The following is an 18,211-nucleotide window of genomic DNA, read 5'->3' as shown; positions in this document are numbered from 1 at the left end:
GTGTGATCTGCTGGACTATCCCTTGCCCCATCCAACCTGATCCCCATTGCCATGGCATGTGTGATAAGGTGCAAGATGGAAACATTCCTGGATGTAGCTGCATGTGTGAGCAGTGAAAATCACTAGTGGTGCCTCAAAGGTTATCCCAGTATTTTACCAGTAGCTGTGTGTGAAAGAGGCTTTAGTGACCTCATGCATACTCAGAAAACAGGAGTACCCTCCAAAGCATTATTTAAATCTAAAAAAGTTGAACTTCAGCAGCAGTGAATGCTGTTTTTTCATGCCTGAAGAGTCCATCATCTTTTTCAGCTGACCCATCAGTGCTAAGTACTCGCTGTAAATGGCTCTGTGTGGTGCGTCGTTCTTAATTGTTGGCTGTCAGCACCTAACCCGTGATTCTCACATGGGTTTATATTTTATCTGGTTATTTGAGATTGATTAGAGAACCCTTTTTATCCTTGTCTGTGTGGGCTGTGATGAAAGTCGACCTTTCCTTGTTGCCCATGGATATTTTGTACTGTTCTTCAGAAGTGAGGCCGGGCCAGATCTGATTTCTCCCACTCTACTCCCACTTCTGGCTTTCTCATGGTGCACAGGTTAGCAAAAAACAGCTGTCAGGTAATTTCCAACGGGGAGGAGGACGGAGGGGGCGCTTGAAAGATGAGGATAACCTCTGAATACCATCTCTCCTTCCTCGCTTTGATGATTTTGTCAACATCAGACTACATTGGCTTGTTTGCTTTGCAGGGAGAACATCTGGAGAGGAGCACAGCCATCTTTTTCTCTTACAGCCCCATTATGTTTGTATTAATGGCATAAACAGCTGAGAGAATATTTGTATTCTCACGTCCCCATCGCTGCTGTCTTTTTAGTCTTGGCAGAGCTAACAGAGTATTATTGAAAAAGTTTGGGGAAGAAAGAAAAAAAAAAGGACTTTGATGTGCAGATGGCGCCCAACAAAGAGTTCTGTTCAGCTAACAGCAGGTTTTGTTGTGATGTTATAAGCTCAAAGTGCATCTTGGGTTACCAGACAAAGACCCGCTCAAAAACTCATGGTTTGAGATGCTCGACATGTTGGAACTGCTTTGCGTTCCAAAAGCTTCACCATGGTACCCTGCCAAATCCTAGTTAATTGTGAGATCGCCATCCCAGATAGCATGACCTTGGGAACGGGTGAAAAGTGGCTTCACCAACATGAAATCGCTCCCTCCGGCCAGGATGCCTGGAGGGTATTCTCTCCCTGACCAAAGCTTTTTCAGCTCATGAGCCATCTATAATTGTAAAGATGCAAATGATTTCATTTCTGCACCTCAGTGTGAAACTTGACATACATTGCCGCTCCAAGGATCCAATTAGTTCCAGAAATGGTTGCATAAGCTGCGCACTCAGGAAGATTTGTGTCTACTTAGTCTACTTTTCCCACACAGTGTAACCGTGAACTAATCGAGTATGATACACATGGGGGGGGAAGTGAGTTGACAGACTGAGCTGGTTCTGGCCTGTGATTATGTAGGACAATATGAGTGTGGCCAAGTCAACAGGTGGTGTCAGATTAGTTGGTCCTGAGGCGAGAATGAGCGAGAGAGGAAGAGTGGAGGGTAAATCTAACACTGCCGCTGCCATCAGAGTTGGGAAACCGGAGCTTAATCACAGAGTCATCACACAGCTGCTGCCGCTACATCCTCTCTAAAGCTGAACTTCCCGCAAACCTTTAAATCAACTCAGCAGAATCTGTCGTTATGTTTATAAAAAGATTGTTAAAAAAAAATTGCATTTCACAAACACATCATTTTTTAACTGCCAGCATGGCTCTAGGGACGGTAATGTCAGTCCATTGGTTCACCACCATGGTGCAGACTGTAATATCTCAAAAACTATGGGATGGACTGCTGGGAATTTTTATACAGATTTATAGCCCCCAGAGAATGAAGCCATTAGTGTTCCCCTGATTGTTTCCTCCAGGGCTTCCATGAGGTTAACTTTATTGGTTGTTTAGTCAAATTTCTTGACAGTTGTTGGATGGATTACCATGAAATTGGCTACAGATACCCATAGTGTCCAGAGGATGAATCCTAATGACTTTGCTGCTTCCCTGACTAGCAGGCCAAAATCTAACATCTACTAGATTGATTGGCCGCCCTAGCGACATTGTTCTAGGAATAGAAATGTATGTCGGTTTGGTCACCACCACTTCCAAACTGAAATATGGCTGGATTGAAATGGTAGGTTGCACAGACATTCATGGTACCAAGAGGATGAATCATAATGACTTTGGAGATCCCCTGACTTTTCCTTTAACTGTGAGGTTGACATTTGTGATTTTTAGTGAAGTGTCTCGACATCTACAAAATTAATTGTATTAAAATTTGGTTCAAGGGCCGACTAGTGGCAACAATGGAGGACACACAGCAAAAACTAGGGCCACTTATGCTCAACAACTTGGCCCTCTAATACACAAGTACAACCTTATCGTGTCAATAGTCTGACTGTATCCTCTTAGTCTTTTGACAATGTGGCTTTGTGAAAACTTGATACTTTAGTTTGAAGTAATTTAAAGAAACGTCATTTTCGTGTAAACATAAAACACTTGAGCTTAAAGTTGTAGTAGGTTTTTCCCTTAGTGCTGTGAGCTCTTTACTGTATATACTGTACGTATAACCAAAAGTTACCGCTCCTCTTGTCCACAGAAACCCACAGTTCTTATGCATTAATTTGCCGCAGCTGAAGCTCAAGTCGATCTTTGTCCTGAGGTGTTTCTGTAGTGCAGTGTCAGCTTAATGTTAGAGCACCTCAGATGCCTGATCCCTCTGAGATCTCCTGTGGGAAGAAAAGCAGACATCTTAAGTGACACAGCAGTGCTTTCAAAGGGTCCCTTTCTGTTATAAATAAACGGGCCGGGGCTGGCCAACCCCGGAGCTGCTCTTCCCCTCCGAGCTGCCACCGGTCTCCGCACCTCGCCTGTCAGCTGTCGTCTGGGGGAACTGGAGCTGGGCCCCCCTCGGTCCCCTCCTCCCGGCAGGTCACTCTCTCAGAAATGTTACCGGAAACACAAACGCTATTTATAGCTCCTACGAAATACTCTCACAGTGTTTATGTTTGATGTGACATGCAGTTCAGGTGAGACAGGATTTGGTTGAATTTTCCAGTGAAACATTTTAGCCCTGCCTTGTTTTTTCCCATTCCAGCATTTACATTCATTGGGATATTTTTCTCACACTAAGAGCGACAGTAGTTTTAAGAGCTAAACCTCCAATCCAGTAAATTGGCCTTTCCCCACAAACCACAGAGCCCTATTAAAAAGTAGAATAGGCTGAAACAGTCGGCTGATAACTGTGTGCCTGTTAACAAGGTGTGTTTCCAGTGTTTGTGTTCACTTGTGCATTCATCCGTGTGTGTGTGTGTGTGTGTGTGTGTGTGCATTCTTAATACCTGCATGTGTAAATGAGGGGGTTGGTTTCAGGACTTTTTGTTCGCTGGTGGTGGACGAGCTGTGGCAGTAGTGATTCTTGGTGGTCTGTTGACGCAGGGTCCTGCTTGGGCCCCTGCTGGGGTGATAATTGAAAAGACGGGGCTCCTGAGGGTGTCAACTGGGGCTTCACGCCTTGGGACGTTTGGGTGGAATGTGTTCACGCTCTATTATCCCACCCACAGTGAAAATGTAATACAGTATAGCTTCTAAAAAACACCTTCAGGTACCTGTTAAAGAGCCTGAGGAATATCACTTTATCCATGCCCAGCTGGAAAATAAAACATAGATAGATAAAGTCCTTCACTTTCTTTCAAACTTCTAGAGTTATGAAAGTGTAGAAAGGCACTCAAGAAGCTTTCCCCTAAGTCTTGTGCTTCTGCTATCATCAAGGCTGAAAAAAGCTCATCGGAGATAGCCTTACGGTTGGTGTTAGGCCGGGGTGTCTGGTTTCACAGCCCGCTTACGAGCTCTGCCGTCTGTCTGGTCGTGGTGTCGCCAGGCTGTGACCTTTGGCCTGAAATACAAATATCGTGACTCACCACAGGTTTGCAAATTGTGCTATTTGGAGCCGATTCAAACAGGAGGCAGCGATGACACACATAAATTGAAGTACAGATAGTTCCTTATAATGACTCTCTTATTTCATGTGACAAAGGCTTATTTGGTGCATCAGGACAAATGAGTTCACAGTCACAGAAAATGTGTGCTCAGTTGTTCCGCAAATACTTTTACTGTGACGATTTCAACTTGCAGGAAGTGTGAATGTGTAAACGCATCTGATACATTAAGCATGCAGAAGTAAAAGCTAAAGGCTCCGGCGTGGTATTAACTCAAAATTGCAACCTGTTGGCTCTGCAAGCATGTAGCAACTGTAAATGTGTGTACAGGGTAGGGATTCATTAGTGCACCCTCCCGTTCTGCTGATCCCAGCAGCAGAGCGAGGAAGAAAAAGCTCACCAGATTGCATTTAAAAAAAAAAAAAATCTAATTGTGGCTCTGCAGACATCCATCCTCCCCTTCTCGCCCTGTGTAGCTGCACCGCATACACAAGTCCGCACAGGCTGGATGCTTATTTTGACATGCCTCCCTAAACAGCGAGTGTTGGTTTAAAGGGAGAGGAGTGTGTGGCAGAGGCTGCGTAGCTGGAGGCGCTGCTTTCTTTCCACGGAGAGCTTTTTTTAAATCTGGTTGTACCTCACATGGAGAGAGGGGCCCAACACAAAAACACAACAGACTATAAAGCTTTTTGTTTGATCACATCAAGGCGTGGTGGGTTTGATTTTTCCACGCTCGCGTAGTGACTGTTTCCATCTCTCATTGTTTCAACTTTGACCAATTAAAGGGGAACTCCACTGATACACTGATCTACATATCAAAGTCTGTTTACGGCTCGTTGGGAGTACGACTGCATGTGTGAAAAAAAAGTTGCATCAAGCCTTTTGTGGCTCCAGAAGAAGCTGTGAAAAATCAGACTAATTGCCTCAGGTGATGTCATTTGAGTCGGCATCAGTTAGTGCTGAAGTCTACAAGCTCGGAAATAAGAATTTGATGGTGTGGAGTCAGAAAAAAAAAGTGAGCTTACATGACCTCTGTAGCTGCTCCTCGTCTCTGCTGTAGGCTGGCGGCTCGAGGCTACACTCCCTGCTGCTAACATAGCAAATCAGAATCTCCAGCTGAACTGTCAGTGGTAAGGTTGCATTGTGGGTAATTTATGATCCAGGCATTGACGTGAAAGACGAATGCGTGGAATAAAAAAGATGATGTCTGTTCAGCTCAGCAGCCTGAAGAAAATGTTGTCAGTAGATACTTCTGCAAACCACTGACATGTAAGTGTCATATTGACATTTCTACAAAATGTGCCATGTCACAGTGACCGCTGTAGAGACTGTGTTCAACATTTGTTAGAACTTAAAATTTGAAATTTAAAGCTGTGTTTGTGTTGACAAAAAACATTTCTGACAGGAAGTTGGAACATATCCAACATCTTTGTCGACCAAAGCGGGTATTATAAACCAAATATGAACTTTTCCTCACCCTAACCACGTGACTAGACCTAACCAGAGCATCGCCACATCACTGTCACAACATATGATTAAACCTAAAGAAACATAAATCTCTTTCTTCAAGAACATATCCGTGGATTGCAGAAACATTTATTCTGCTTCTTGGGATCTGTTTCTTCTGATAAATTTTGATCTTTTGTTTAAACTCTCAAACACCAGTCTGACAGCGTTAATCTGTAGGAGTGCTCTTAAAATCTTATTTGAAGTCATTTAACTGACTCTTTATAACACGCACCGCAGAGAAGAAAAGCTCCAGCCCCTCTGTGCTGCTGCAGGTTCCCGTTAAACACATTTAATGGCCTCGGTCCATTGCTCCCTTCTGCACCACCTTGCACTACCAGAATATATCTTAAAAGGCATCATGCGTGTCAAGAAAGTGCGGCTGCCAGCGCCTATTTCCAGTGGGAGACCAATCTAATTGCAAAATGCATGGCATGGCCGTTCCGTGGGAGAGGGAATGAATGACCTGGGGGAAGATGGTGAGGCAGGCACTCCAAGCATGCGCTCAGAAATGCGAACTTATCCTTCACTTTTTCACTCCTCCCGCCCTCCTCTATGCGCGTCCCCTTTTTTTCCGAGAAAGTCTGACATGTTTGTTGCACCCACAGTATTCGTCATGGAACACTCTGAGGAGACAATCCACGCATGTTGTCAAAGAGTGTTTGTCCGCTGAATGGAGAGCCTCCTTCCACTTCCTCCCCGACCCATCAATTTGGATTAAACCCCTGTGGAAATGTCAAAGAGCTGCAGAGAGCAGAAGAGCCTCACTCATCGGGGCCCTTTATGCAGCGGGGGGCCCAGGCGGAGGTTTTAGTGTCAGACGTGGCAGTTTGTCACCTCAAGCAAGGGTTAACCACATAGGAGGCTCTGTCTCTCTCACACAAACATACACAAAGCTGGCCTGTTGACACGGTTTTGTTGTGAAAAATCTCAGACGTCTGCGTCTCCTGTACCTGTATGAAAAAGGAACATTTCTCCTGGGATTATCCTTTTTCCTCCTTCTCTTTCAGCACCCTCTCACAACACATCCACCTTATGTGTTTTTCAGCTGTAAATCAGGTTGTGGTATCAGTTAAGAGTCGGCATTATCTTGACAAGGGGAATCTTTACTCTCCCTCAGAAACTTCCTACGCCTTTGGCATCCAAATCTCTGTGTGTACGTGTGCACACATAATTCATTTTTAGCATTATCAAGGTGCTGTAATGGACTTGATTTAATGCAACCCCTGCCGACACTCCTGCACCTACTCCACAGATAGCAGCCGGGTCAAGTTAAGGGAGTGCTGGGGCTCTGCTAGCTCGGTCCTTGTTGGTGCCTGGTAGTGCAATGGCGAGCTCCTTCTGTTTTTTTCAGCCTACTCTACCTAAAGAGAAGAGTACGTGTCAAGCTTTCATCCACTTATTGCCCCTCTGCAGTTTACATTCCATTCCTGTTTAGTACATGCTGCTGCTTCAAGTCTAAGCAGATATTGTTGGTCTTTAAGAGGGAGCGAGTAAAAGAGAGCATAGCAGGGATGGGGGGGGGGGGGGGGGGGGTCAAGGAGGTCAGGGATTCATCTTGTGAAGGTTTTTTCCTCGAGTGCCCGTGTGCTGCTTGCTTGAAAGGTCACAACTGAATCGACTGATTGGAATGAGCAGTATGGTGCGCCGCCGCCTTTTTTTTTCAGCTTTCATCTTTCTATGTTTGCCTATCACACGCTCTGGTGGGAACTAAAGCAGATAAGTCGTGTGAGCTCAGGCGATGCTTTAAATGCTAAAACCTTTCGCCGCCGTCATCAGAAAAACAGCATTACATATTTTACACGAGCGAACGTCCCTCCTGAGAGACTCTTGTCCGGTGTGAGCTCGGCCCAGCTTCTCTTTGTCTGTAACACATCGGTTATGCCTTTGAGATGTTTCTCACAGATCGTCCTGCAGCTGCGGCAGTGGGTTTATTAGCAGAGTGGGCGAATCGAGCCCCCCGAAGAATTCTTCTCACACTGCCTTCTGACAGGCTCTGGCTGTCACATAGATGTAACCAGGGTGGGAATGCTGGAGTGGGGGTGTTTGATAATGTCTAACTATTCGTGCATCTGGTGCATGAGAGCGTGGGCGTGTGTTTTCTGGTCACTTTCATTTTTATATATGTTTGAGAGACCATTCCAGTGGTTTTGGATGTTTGGTTCCATCACCTGCAAATCAGGTGTGCTTTATAGTCCTGCTGGCCTTTAAAGCTGCAGGAATTAGTTGGTTATCAGTACCTCAATTGAAAAAAAAAATCTATTTTTCAAGCATAAATCTCAAACCTTAGCTGGTTCTGGTTTCTTAAATGTACAATTTCTGCCTTTCTTTGTCATTTGTTATGGTAAACGAAGAGTCTTTGGAGGTTTTGGACTGCTGGTTGGAGCAAAGAATCAATTTCAAGACGTCACTTTGACATTTTATTGACTAATAATGAAAATAATCGTTAGTTGCAGCCCTACTGGCCACACGCCAGTCTTTAAACTCACCTTAAGTTCACTTGGTTTCATTAACTTTCAGTATCAAGTGTTGCCTGATGTAGCTTATTCCTCAGTCCCACAGAAGTCCATTGAGTTCACCGACTGTTAAAACACATTAATGAACCACACCGTTGCACTGGGAAATGCTTCTTCATTCCAATAAATGTGGGAACTGTACTTTATTTTGAGTCGATCCCACATGCACTGTTCTGCTGCCGCAAATATTCACCAGGGCAATTAATATGTAATTTCCTCTTGTTTGAGGAATGTTTGCTAAAAAACTACAGTTCCCAGCTGTTTAAGGATATTATTTAGTTTTCGAAACTATATATTTGTGATCCTTTTTCAAAAGATTAATGTAGAAGTAGTCTGAAAAAATGGGCTTTGGGCCAAATGACACAGACAGGCTAGAACAATCGTGAAATTTTTTTATCAATATGGTCAGTCAATTGTGTGCATGTTATCTCAACATACAGTAGGTAGAAAGCAAGCACCAGTCAGGGAGCATTATGGGGCTTTTCCATTAGCACATTTGGCCGAGCGAGTCAAATCATGCTGCGCTGATTTATTTTTTGAGTACCAGTTTAACTCAGCCGATCCCAGGATGGATCCCATTTGGAGTGTGGCCAGGGTGCGCCTGCCCTGCCTCCAAGCACCCTTCAAACAAGTCTGTGTTGGGTGTGCAAGACTGACGGAAAGTCAGCTTCTGACTGAATCTCTGCAGGTTGAGGTTTAGTTCCTCTCCTGTGTACCTGTTTGTACTGTCAGACATCGGCTTTATTTTACTGTTTCATCATGTTCACTTTCAGCGGATGAGGAGTCGTGTAAAGTTACTGCTGGTGAAAACACACCATTTCCTGATTTTGCTGCTTCATCGTGAAACCTTTTAAAAAAACAAAATAGTGGGCAACTTTTATTGCCAAGAATTTATAGGAAGTTTAATGTGTTTATCACCGATTCATGGGGCTTTGTTAGCGGCTATTCTACTGCGGAGGGGGAGAGTGTTTACAGCTGTTTGGTTGACAACTATTCAAGACGAGCGCGTCATCGGTTAAAGACACACCTTCAAGCAGGTAGGCCTGAGTCAAGCCGAGCCAGCACGTGTATGGAAAAGCCCCATTAGAGTGCAGCAGCGGCGGTGGTTAATATGGAAAAGTGAATGCCACATTAGTTACTGCACCTTTATCTCAGTATCAATGCTGTGCTGCTTAAAACTTTATGATAAAACGTTGAACTCAGCTTAGTTTTTCCCACCAAGTCAGATAACAAGAGAAATGGACAACGGAGCCATTCTCATGGCGATTATGAGACATTTGTTCTTCTGGTCTTACAAAATAAACGCTGTGGAGAATCGGGAGGCTTTGAATGGCTGTTATCGGTTTCTTATCCCTTTCAGGAAACAAAGACGCGTGAAAATCTGACTGGCTGTTAATGACCAGTGACTGTGAAATGAAATAAGTGAGCCCGCAGTGTAAATGTGCACGTTGAGGAGCTCGGTTAGGTGGTCGAGACGACATCTCGTTTCCAGCTGCAGGATTTATAGACAACTGATGGTTGCAGCCTCTTTAAAGGATCTCGGTTGAGTTATTTCCAGTTCGACCAATCTTTTTCCAGGATGTGCTGCTTCTGTCCCATCGCTAATTAATTCTTCATGGACCCGAACTGCAGTTGTTACTTTTGGCCCTCTTAAACAACAGCTGGGCAAACTTGAGGGCCATCCACAGGCTTCTGTATAGTGTCACCTGTCACTCATTACCCACTGATTCTGTTGATCCCGTTTTATAGAGCTACTACTACTTTGTCTCGCAAGGCAAACATTGTTCATTGTGAGCAGGCTAACTCATAAGTAAACAGTGGAATTCCTTTTGGCTGGAATGCGTGTGCTCGTCCGTGCACAATATTTATGTGTATGTGCCTGCCCTCCTTTGTTTTTCAAGCGTGTACCTGGTTGCCATATGTGCCAGTGGAAATTGCAACAAGTTACTAGAGCGAGGAGAGCTGCTGAGGCTGTTGTCCTCTGGGTGGGGTGGAGTTCAAAGAATTACAGAGTCGGTCAAGACCTTTATCTCGAGGGAGAGATAACTTTTAACACCACAGACGTGTCTCAACGCCTAGACTGAGAGTAAAGGTCGCAGCAGCTTTTCAACTAGAATGCAGTAGCAGAGTGAGAAAGCAAATATGTAGTTCCCAACTCTCCCTAAGATGAGGGCGAATCGGCGTTCGCAAACAAGGGTAGCTTAACACGTTAGCTTTAAGTCCAGGTGCAAATATGGACTTGTCCGTCAACGGCTCCTCTGTAAGTTTGTGGTGGTTTTTTGGCCAGATGGCATCCAGCGTGTCCAGATGATACCCCCATCCCAAGGGAGTGGGAAGCAGGAGATGATCACACCAATGGTTGGCTGGTCGGCACCACTGAAAAGAATTTGGTTAGTCAGCAGTTTCCTTTTGAAAATGTCCCGGGATTGTTGTTGTAAGGGTGTTCAGTCAGGGGAGAGAGGATTTGGGGGGATAGATCGAGTTATTTATTAGCTGGAACCATTTAAATGGGAAAACTACCATGACAGAGTTGGGTGGAAATACGAACTGGCGGGCCATGCCAACTGGAAATGCCAGGGATGGCATCCTGCCAGAGTCGTATCTAAACTTATAGCCGGAGTCTGGGCAGTCTGGATGCTGAGATGGTGAGAGCAGAGATAATAGACCCACACCGTCACCGTGCTCCAGTCGGGCTGGCACACTGAACTTTATCAAGATGATCAGATATGAGAGTGGCTGGCTAAGCTTTGTGTCTCCGCATTGAGAATGTGTATTGTCAGGTGTACGAGAGAAGAGGAAGTTCTGCCTTTTAAGCGGTTTTGTCGGGGACTGCTAATAATTTAATGAAAGTGTTGTGAAGTTAAAAGGAAATGTGGAAAACAATTTAATGCATTTTACTCTGAGATGTGCTGAGTAGCAATAGGCATGATTTTGTTTTGACTACTTCTGGTACAGTACCAGAATTTTGGTGCAATCTTGGAACCCCGAGGAATATTTTCTTGGGTTGATTGGGAATTTTGTATAACTAGTGATGGTCCCAACAAGATGAATCCTGATGAAATTGGTGATCCCGTCTTTGCTTTTAGTACCAACATGAGGTTGATATTTGTGTTTTTTAAGTAAAATGTCTCAACATCTGCTTGATGGATTTCCATGAACCTTGTCACAGACATTCATGTCCCTCACATGATTTAGAATTTTGTGAATATTAATAATTTTAATGATTAATTTTGTGCCATTATCAGGTTAAAATTTTAATTTGTACTTCAAACCTAATGATATTTCCGTCAGTCTCAGCTGTACTTTGTGTTCAGTGCTAAATAGCAAATGTTAGCATGCAAAAACTAAGAACACAGTGAACATTATACCTTCAATATATGAGCATATTAAAAATGTCATTGTGAGCATGTTAGCATGCTGATATTAGCATTTATGTCATCAAGTAATGCTTTGACTAACTAAAGCCTCACGGTGTTGTTAGCATGGATGTAGATTTACAAAAGAAGCCAAAAATCTAAAAGGTTAAAGAATAAGTTCACCCAAAAATGAAAATTCAGACATTGTCTACTCGCCCTAATGTCGATGAAAAGTCAGGTGAAGTTTCCACAATGTATTTCTGGGGACTTGTTTTAAAACATAAAAAAAACCAAAAAAACAATGGAAAAAAATATATAAAATGGCTATATACAGTGTCTGGAAGCCCAAAGATCCCAAACTGATTAGAGAAGATGTTTTTCACACCATAGATGCATGGCTGAGCTTGTGCACCCACTACAGACAGGGTGCGTGCTAACAATGGTTAGCTTAGCAGTTATAGTAAAGCTTTCAGTTTTTAAAAAAAGGTGTAAAAAAATGTCTCAACAAAAGTTGCATTGCCAGAACTTTGGTTAGGCAAAACAGTACAAGCTTCAGATTGTTTTAAGTGCATGAACCTGAGTTAGCAGCCGATGTCAGCTCACAGTACCTGACAGTTGCTTTCAGTTGGTTTAGGTTTGTGTTCCAGCCTCGGAGCTGTGTATGCTCACGCTGAATGAAATTTTACCTTACTGCGGCCCGGAGACAGGCGCTGGCTGCGTTTTCAGTTTCACTCCCATCCCTCAGTTAAACCCCTGATGTCGTTCCATTTACACAACATGCTGAGTGACGTGATGATGGCAGATTTTGGAGCAACTCGTCCTCTGAGGTGCTGCATCTATCTGAGGTGTTTTTACTGCTGTGACATAATGTTTCCGTGATCGACTCCTTCCTCTGTTCCAGAGTGCAGAGCTGTTCGTAAAGGACAAGCTGTGGTATGCTGGATGTTTTTCACCCAGGGGCGACAGAGTTTAGCGCATACTTAAACAGATTTGTGTCATCCAGTCCTTCTTATCTGAGCTTCCCTCTGGCTTTCAGAGTTTTGTGGAGTGTGTGTGTGTGTGTGTGATTGTTTGCTCGGACTTGTGTGTGTATCCATATGTGGGTCATTGCAGTCAGCTGTGAATATCTGCTGCCAGCTTCCACCATTAAGATTAGAAAGACATAAACAGCAGATAGTCGGATTTCTTTGGACATTTGTGCTGTGAAACAATGAAATCTCTGAATGAGCTCGGTCCGTACGGGCGTCACAGACTTTTATTTGCATGCAAACTCTCCAGAAGGCCTCTAAGAGATAATGAATGGCAAAAGTAAACACATCACAATGCCCCGTTTCCCGTCTCTGCTTTTGTTTTCCCTCCGCCCTTCCAGGGTCCATGTATAGCACTGGGTGTAACCTTTCTGCGCTGAGACTTCAACCCCTATAAATCTCTCTTGTGTTTGCCACAGGTGACTCAGGCCTCCAAGGTGTGGGGAGAGGTTCCTCTGCCAGAAGACCTGGAGGCTGAGAAAGATGTCCAGGCGTCTCATAGCTTGCTAGACGACGACGAGGACTTCGCTGCCGATGAGGCTTCAGGAGGTGGGCTCGATAGAGGCTTGGTGACCACAAACCACAGCAACAGCTGCCCTTGATTCATGGGACATGTTTTTCATTATGCATTCCTTGGATTGTTAACCCGTCCCTCACCCGAAAACGAGGGAATGTTGCTGCGTAGTTTTGATGATTTCATCCGACATTAAAACACTAACTTGCAGTTTTTCAAGAGGAATTTAGCGCTCATGCAGATTTTACGTTCTAAGCATGTGATTGTTTTCTGGCCCTGAAACCTGCACATTGACCATATATCCCTGTACTTGTGTTTGTGTCCTCAAAGATCTGCCCAGTGGAGAGGATGATGGAAGCACACCATGGCCTCCAGTCTCCGAGAGCACAAGTAAGGGACCAGAACATCTAGTGAATCTAACAATTCTCGGTGACAGATTTTGTTTATGTGTGGTAGATCACTCAGCCCTGTAAAGCTCCCCCATCTGTGACTCTGACTTCAGTTCACTGGCTGCATGCAGCGTCTGTGTGTGTGTGTGTGTGTGTGTGTGTGTGTGTGTGTGTGTGTGTGTGTGTGTGTGTTTGTGCAGGATTTCTGTCTGTGCCTGAATGATGATGCCTTCACATCCTGCTATACCCTCTTCTCCTCGCCAGCTTTGCCCGTCTGGTCATAACACACGGCTTCAGCTTTGTCTCCGAGACATAAACATCTCCTCTCCTCTTTCATCTTTTTTAACCGGCGGCTGAGGTGACAGCACAATCAGATACATGAAAGCCCCGACGAACAATAAAAGCTGCAGCGGAGAACCTCTGTTTTGCGTTCCAATCACTGATGCGCTTTTTCCAGCCCCTCTCCCTGTATTTTTTTTTAGACTTGCACACTAGTTACATGCAGGAACCCCACTATATCACACCGCACAGGAACCGGGGGGAAAATTTTTTAAATAACATATTAAACTTTGCACGCAGGGTCTAACTCTTTAATCACGCCTGTGGTTTTGCTGCGGCTTGTTACGCTTCTGTTCTTGCTCCATTCGTCTTGTTTTTTGCCAGTTGCCATTACATTTTATAGCAGACAGCAAAACAGCTAAGAGTTACTGTCAAGTGATTTTTTTTCACTCAGTATGTCAGCATGCTACTTCACCTCAGCGAGCAATGCTGACGTTCATCTACAGCTGGATTTATGCCTGACACAAGTGTTAACAGAAGTCCTGCATTAGATGTCCACAGCCTTGGTTCTGATTTATAGTTCAGCATCAGATTTCACCTGTTGATGGACGTCAAGTCGCCACATTTACATCATGTCATTCGCTTCATGTCGAGCTGAAGGTGTGGGGATCAGACGGCTTTGCTGGGATGTTTGTTACTGCATTGTAATCTCTAAAAAAAAGTTATATTGGACAACATGTACGGCAATTTCAATGTATCTGTGATAGGCCAGTATCAATCGATTCAAATATCAGCCAGCAGATTTTCAGTCTGGCTGTTATACCTATCCTTACCATAGCAATTTATTGTTAAAGATCCCCTCCACGTATGTATTAAGGCATGCGTCTGATTAATACAGCACCTTTTCCTTCTCTCTGATTAAAAATCCCAGAATATATGAATTTGCAAACATTTTTCTTTTTACACGTTTAACTGCTGGACACAAGATGTCTCCTACTTCACTGTAAAGTCCGTTCTCAGTGTGTGTGCCCTAGAGGCTTCAAGTTTCCACATCACTATTGTGATGTCACAAATCATGCTCATAGCCCCGCCTCTTAAAATCTGATTTTCAGTGAGCACAGAGAAGATTTACTCTTTTAGCAATGAATGTAAAAAAACAGCCCTCTGGTGTCAGACTCTGCACATACATCAAACCTGAACATTCAACTGTAGAGACACATTTTTGACCGGAGGGGGACTTTAACATCCTGACAGGTCACATCATTTCCCTTCTTATTAAAGACAAACTGTCTGCTCATAGCTGCTGCTCCTTATTTTGTCCTTGGTGCCAGACGCTGGCACTCAGGTCAGTGCAGCCGATTACATCATGGCAGAATAATTGTTTTGGTAGCAGCATTGCGAGCTGACATCAGAGCTGCGCCACATAGCATCATGTGCCCCGCTCACAGAAATAGCTCTGCTGCGAGGCCTCGCTGAATTTTGGGAAGTCAAAGTAGCCAGAAGAGCTTTTAACACAGTTGATGTTAATGTGTGTGGCGCTGACAGCATGTGATTGTGACGGATTAATGAGGCTTAACTGAAGGTGGAGTCGACTTTAACTGAAATATGTTATTAAGTTATTATCGACAAAAAGGCACAGTTGTAAGAAAGTGTATTTTTTTCTTGTAAACACAGCTTATTAGATCATTTTGGTAGTTGGATGTTTTATTTCTGCCTCCTGTGGGCAAAGTTGAGGTTGTTTCAAAGTGTTTTTTTTCCTGTAGATCACTGTGGTGCTCAGTCAGTCTATTTTGCAGATGCAAATGTCCAAAAAGTCCTTAGAAAACAAAGCCAGTTTGTGCTTCGTTTGCAGCAGCAGGGTGGGAAAAATATTTTCTGTAAATGTTCTCACATTTTGTGGTGCGACATGAGCCTACAAACATTCCTCATTACTTTGGTTTATTGCTTCTGTTTCCATAAACTTCCCGGCTTTTCTAACCACATAAAGGTCAGCGCTGCTTTAATGTGGCAATTAAATAGGAGGCTGAGATTATGCAGAACTTTCTTTTATATATTGTCTTTATCTCAGAGGTGGCTGGACATTTGCATTCTGCTCTGTGTGATCGTGGTCTGTGATTGGAGGAGGTAGTCTATTTCCACACATAGATCTGAGCAGGACAGCGATAGGAAGGAAATTTGGTTTCCTGTGCTGAATGCCGAATACTTTTCTGAGTGTCTCTGTCCTGTCGGCTGTCCAGACGGTTCAGCCAAGCCTCTGTCCTTCCTTCCCCCTCCATTACTTTAAAGTGGGAGACATAGGTGGCACGGTTGCCCCCATTATGGCTTGTATCCTGTTGTGTTACAGTTTGCCGATGGTGAAGGAATTCACATTTCCTGATGTCTCAGCCCTGCACGCTGAGGCTGCGAAAAAACATCTGGTGGCTAATCTGCTGTTGAGATGAGGCTATTTTGAACCTCTTTTGTCCATTGTTGTCCTTCTATCTCCCCTAATCAGAGTCTGCAATCTCTTCTCTGGAGATACAGAAGTTGCGTCCCATGTCCTTCTAACCTTTTGTCTTGACCTACACACTCAGATCCCCGAAGAGATTTCTGGGAGACGAAATCCAGCTTATCTCATTTGTGAGAGCTTTTTCTTGTTCCACAGGCTCCGTTACAGACGGCCCCACTACACCAAGGATATGAGCCACTTTGTTTAGAAACCAAGGAAACAAAGGTTACTATGTCCACTTAAAAGTAATGGGGATGGTCGTTGTTGAGGGTCCGCTGGGGCTTAAAAATTTCCCAGTGCTAATTTTGGACGAAAGCTTGAGAATTCATATCTCTACACTAGTGGTTCCCAGTGGAAGACCAGTGAGGGTTTAGCTGAAAGAAAACGGGTTTCAGTTATCTGATAATTATCCAAATTTCTGTTATTGGATAAATCTGAATCAGGACAATCAAGAATATCTTCACGAGTTGATTGATTTCCTGACCTATTTTGAAAGCCACGAGAGGCAGCCTGCTTCGTACAAGTAATCCCAAAATCCTAAGCCTGTCACCACGGCTAAAGGCTCAGGCTTGCCCATGGTGTCCCCAACAAAAAAAGAGTTCAGTCAGATGTGTGGGAATACTATGGATGATGGGGAAGTAGCCACCATTTACTCATCTTTTTACAAAATGTAGTAAGTGATTCAAGTATGTTTTCATGCCATGTTAGGCGCTTTAAGGGTTAGGGTTCACCCTAACCCATTTTTTTTTTTTTTTATGATAATCACTTCTTCATAGTGTCCCATACCTACTTTCAACTAGTTGATGATAGAGTCTTATTCCTAGGTCATCAAGTACTGACGCTTTGGGTCACCGATTAAGACCCCAAAGGGCACCCTGCGTTGTGCGTTTCTAATTTTTCAGTGTGTCAACATCACATTTTATGTTATTTTTTTAGACATATCACAACAGAAGAAATCAGCAGTATGGATCAGTTTAGGTAGTAGGACAAAACCCCTTTGCAGCTCGATAGTTTTCCAGGTATGCAGCAGTCAGAAATAGTGACCACCAGAACGATTTTTAAGATTTAAAAAAAAAACTGCAACTTTTTAATGAGCAGAAATCATTTAAACTCCAAACACTGCTGATGTGGTCAGAACCCAAACTGGACTCAATGTAGCCGAGAGTACAACTGAACTGCATCTCGTCAAATAAACTTTAATTCACTCTGTGACATGTTGATCTGAGATTAAACGTCTAGTTTGGAGTTTCTCAGTCGATTCGCAGAGGGACGAGCAGAGAGATAAGTTCTGTGTCTTCAACTTGAGGGTCAGGCTGTCCTTGATCCACCAGGATGACTCACAGACAGGTCGCTACATTCTTGCCTCAACTGGTTCAATTGCATCAATTGCCAGTGGGTGACTGCTGGAAAAACACAATCCAGGTTCATATTCTTCTTATCTCTAGAGGAGAACAGATGTTGCAGCCTAAGTGGACAATAGATCAGGGTAATGTAGCCTGTCTGTCAGTTTGGCCTGGGCATGGGCAGGCTGCGGCCAGGTCAGGCCACCCACTCAGTGTTTCTGCAGTTTTTCATGGGCCGTTTGTGAGACGTGTGTGTTTCAATTGCACTGCCTGTGTGTGTGTCTGTGTCCCTGTGCGTCACACACTCTTGGGTAGTTACGCAGGGGGACGGGTGCTGGCAGCTGCAGTTATTTTGGGGAGGTCTTTGTTGTTGCACTGCTGGGGGCCCTCAAGGTGGTCACACACACACACACACACACACTGACCCTGGAGGACAGGAGAAAACTTTCCTCACGTTATAATCGGATGGCTCACTCCCACACTTTTGCGGACGAGGCAGACAAAACACAAAGCCTGTGCTGTTAAAAAGCCTCATTTTCAAACAGTTAGCTGTCAATGCGACCGTGTACAAAGCACTCAGGGCGGGCGTTGTTCTGGAAGACTACTGCTGATAAGTCCTCGTCGCTGACTTGAAGCCTCATTGCTGCTCAGAGCCCCATGATGCTACACTCTGTTGTACCAAAAACAAACGTGTTGCCTTGGAGAACTGGCTTATGCCGCTCCTCTTTAGGAAAGAGATGTTGAGGGTTTCGTTGAAAGGCTGTTT

General features: G+C 44.1%; 1 protein-coding gene across 1 annotated transcript in view; it reads left to right on the top strand.

The window, feature by feature from the left end:
• hspg2 (heparan sulfate proteoglycan 2) overlaps positions 1-18,211 on the top strand; it is a 100,419-nt gene that overhangs the window by 18,375 nt on the left and 63,833 nt on the right. Inside the window, exons 2-3 of the mRNA XM_073470087.1 lie at positions 12,852-12,981; positions 13,277-13,336. Of these exons, the coding sequence (XP_073326188.1) occupies positions 12,852-12,981; positions 13,277-13,336 (190 nt within the window). The remainder of the gene's footprint in view (positions 1-12,851; positions 12,982-13,276; positions 13,337-18,211) is intronic.

This window comes from Pagrus major, chromosome 7 (genome assembly GCF_040436345.1).
Source record: "Pagrus major chromosome 7, Pma_NU_1.0".
NCBI classification, from domain to species: Eukaryota; Metazoa; Chordata; class Actinopteri; order Spariformes; family Sparidae; genus Pagrus; species Pagrus major.
This window is presented reverse-complemented; position numbering and strand designations above follow the sequence as displayed.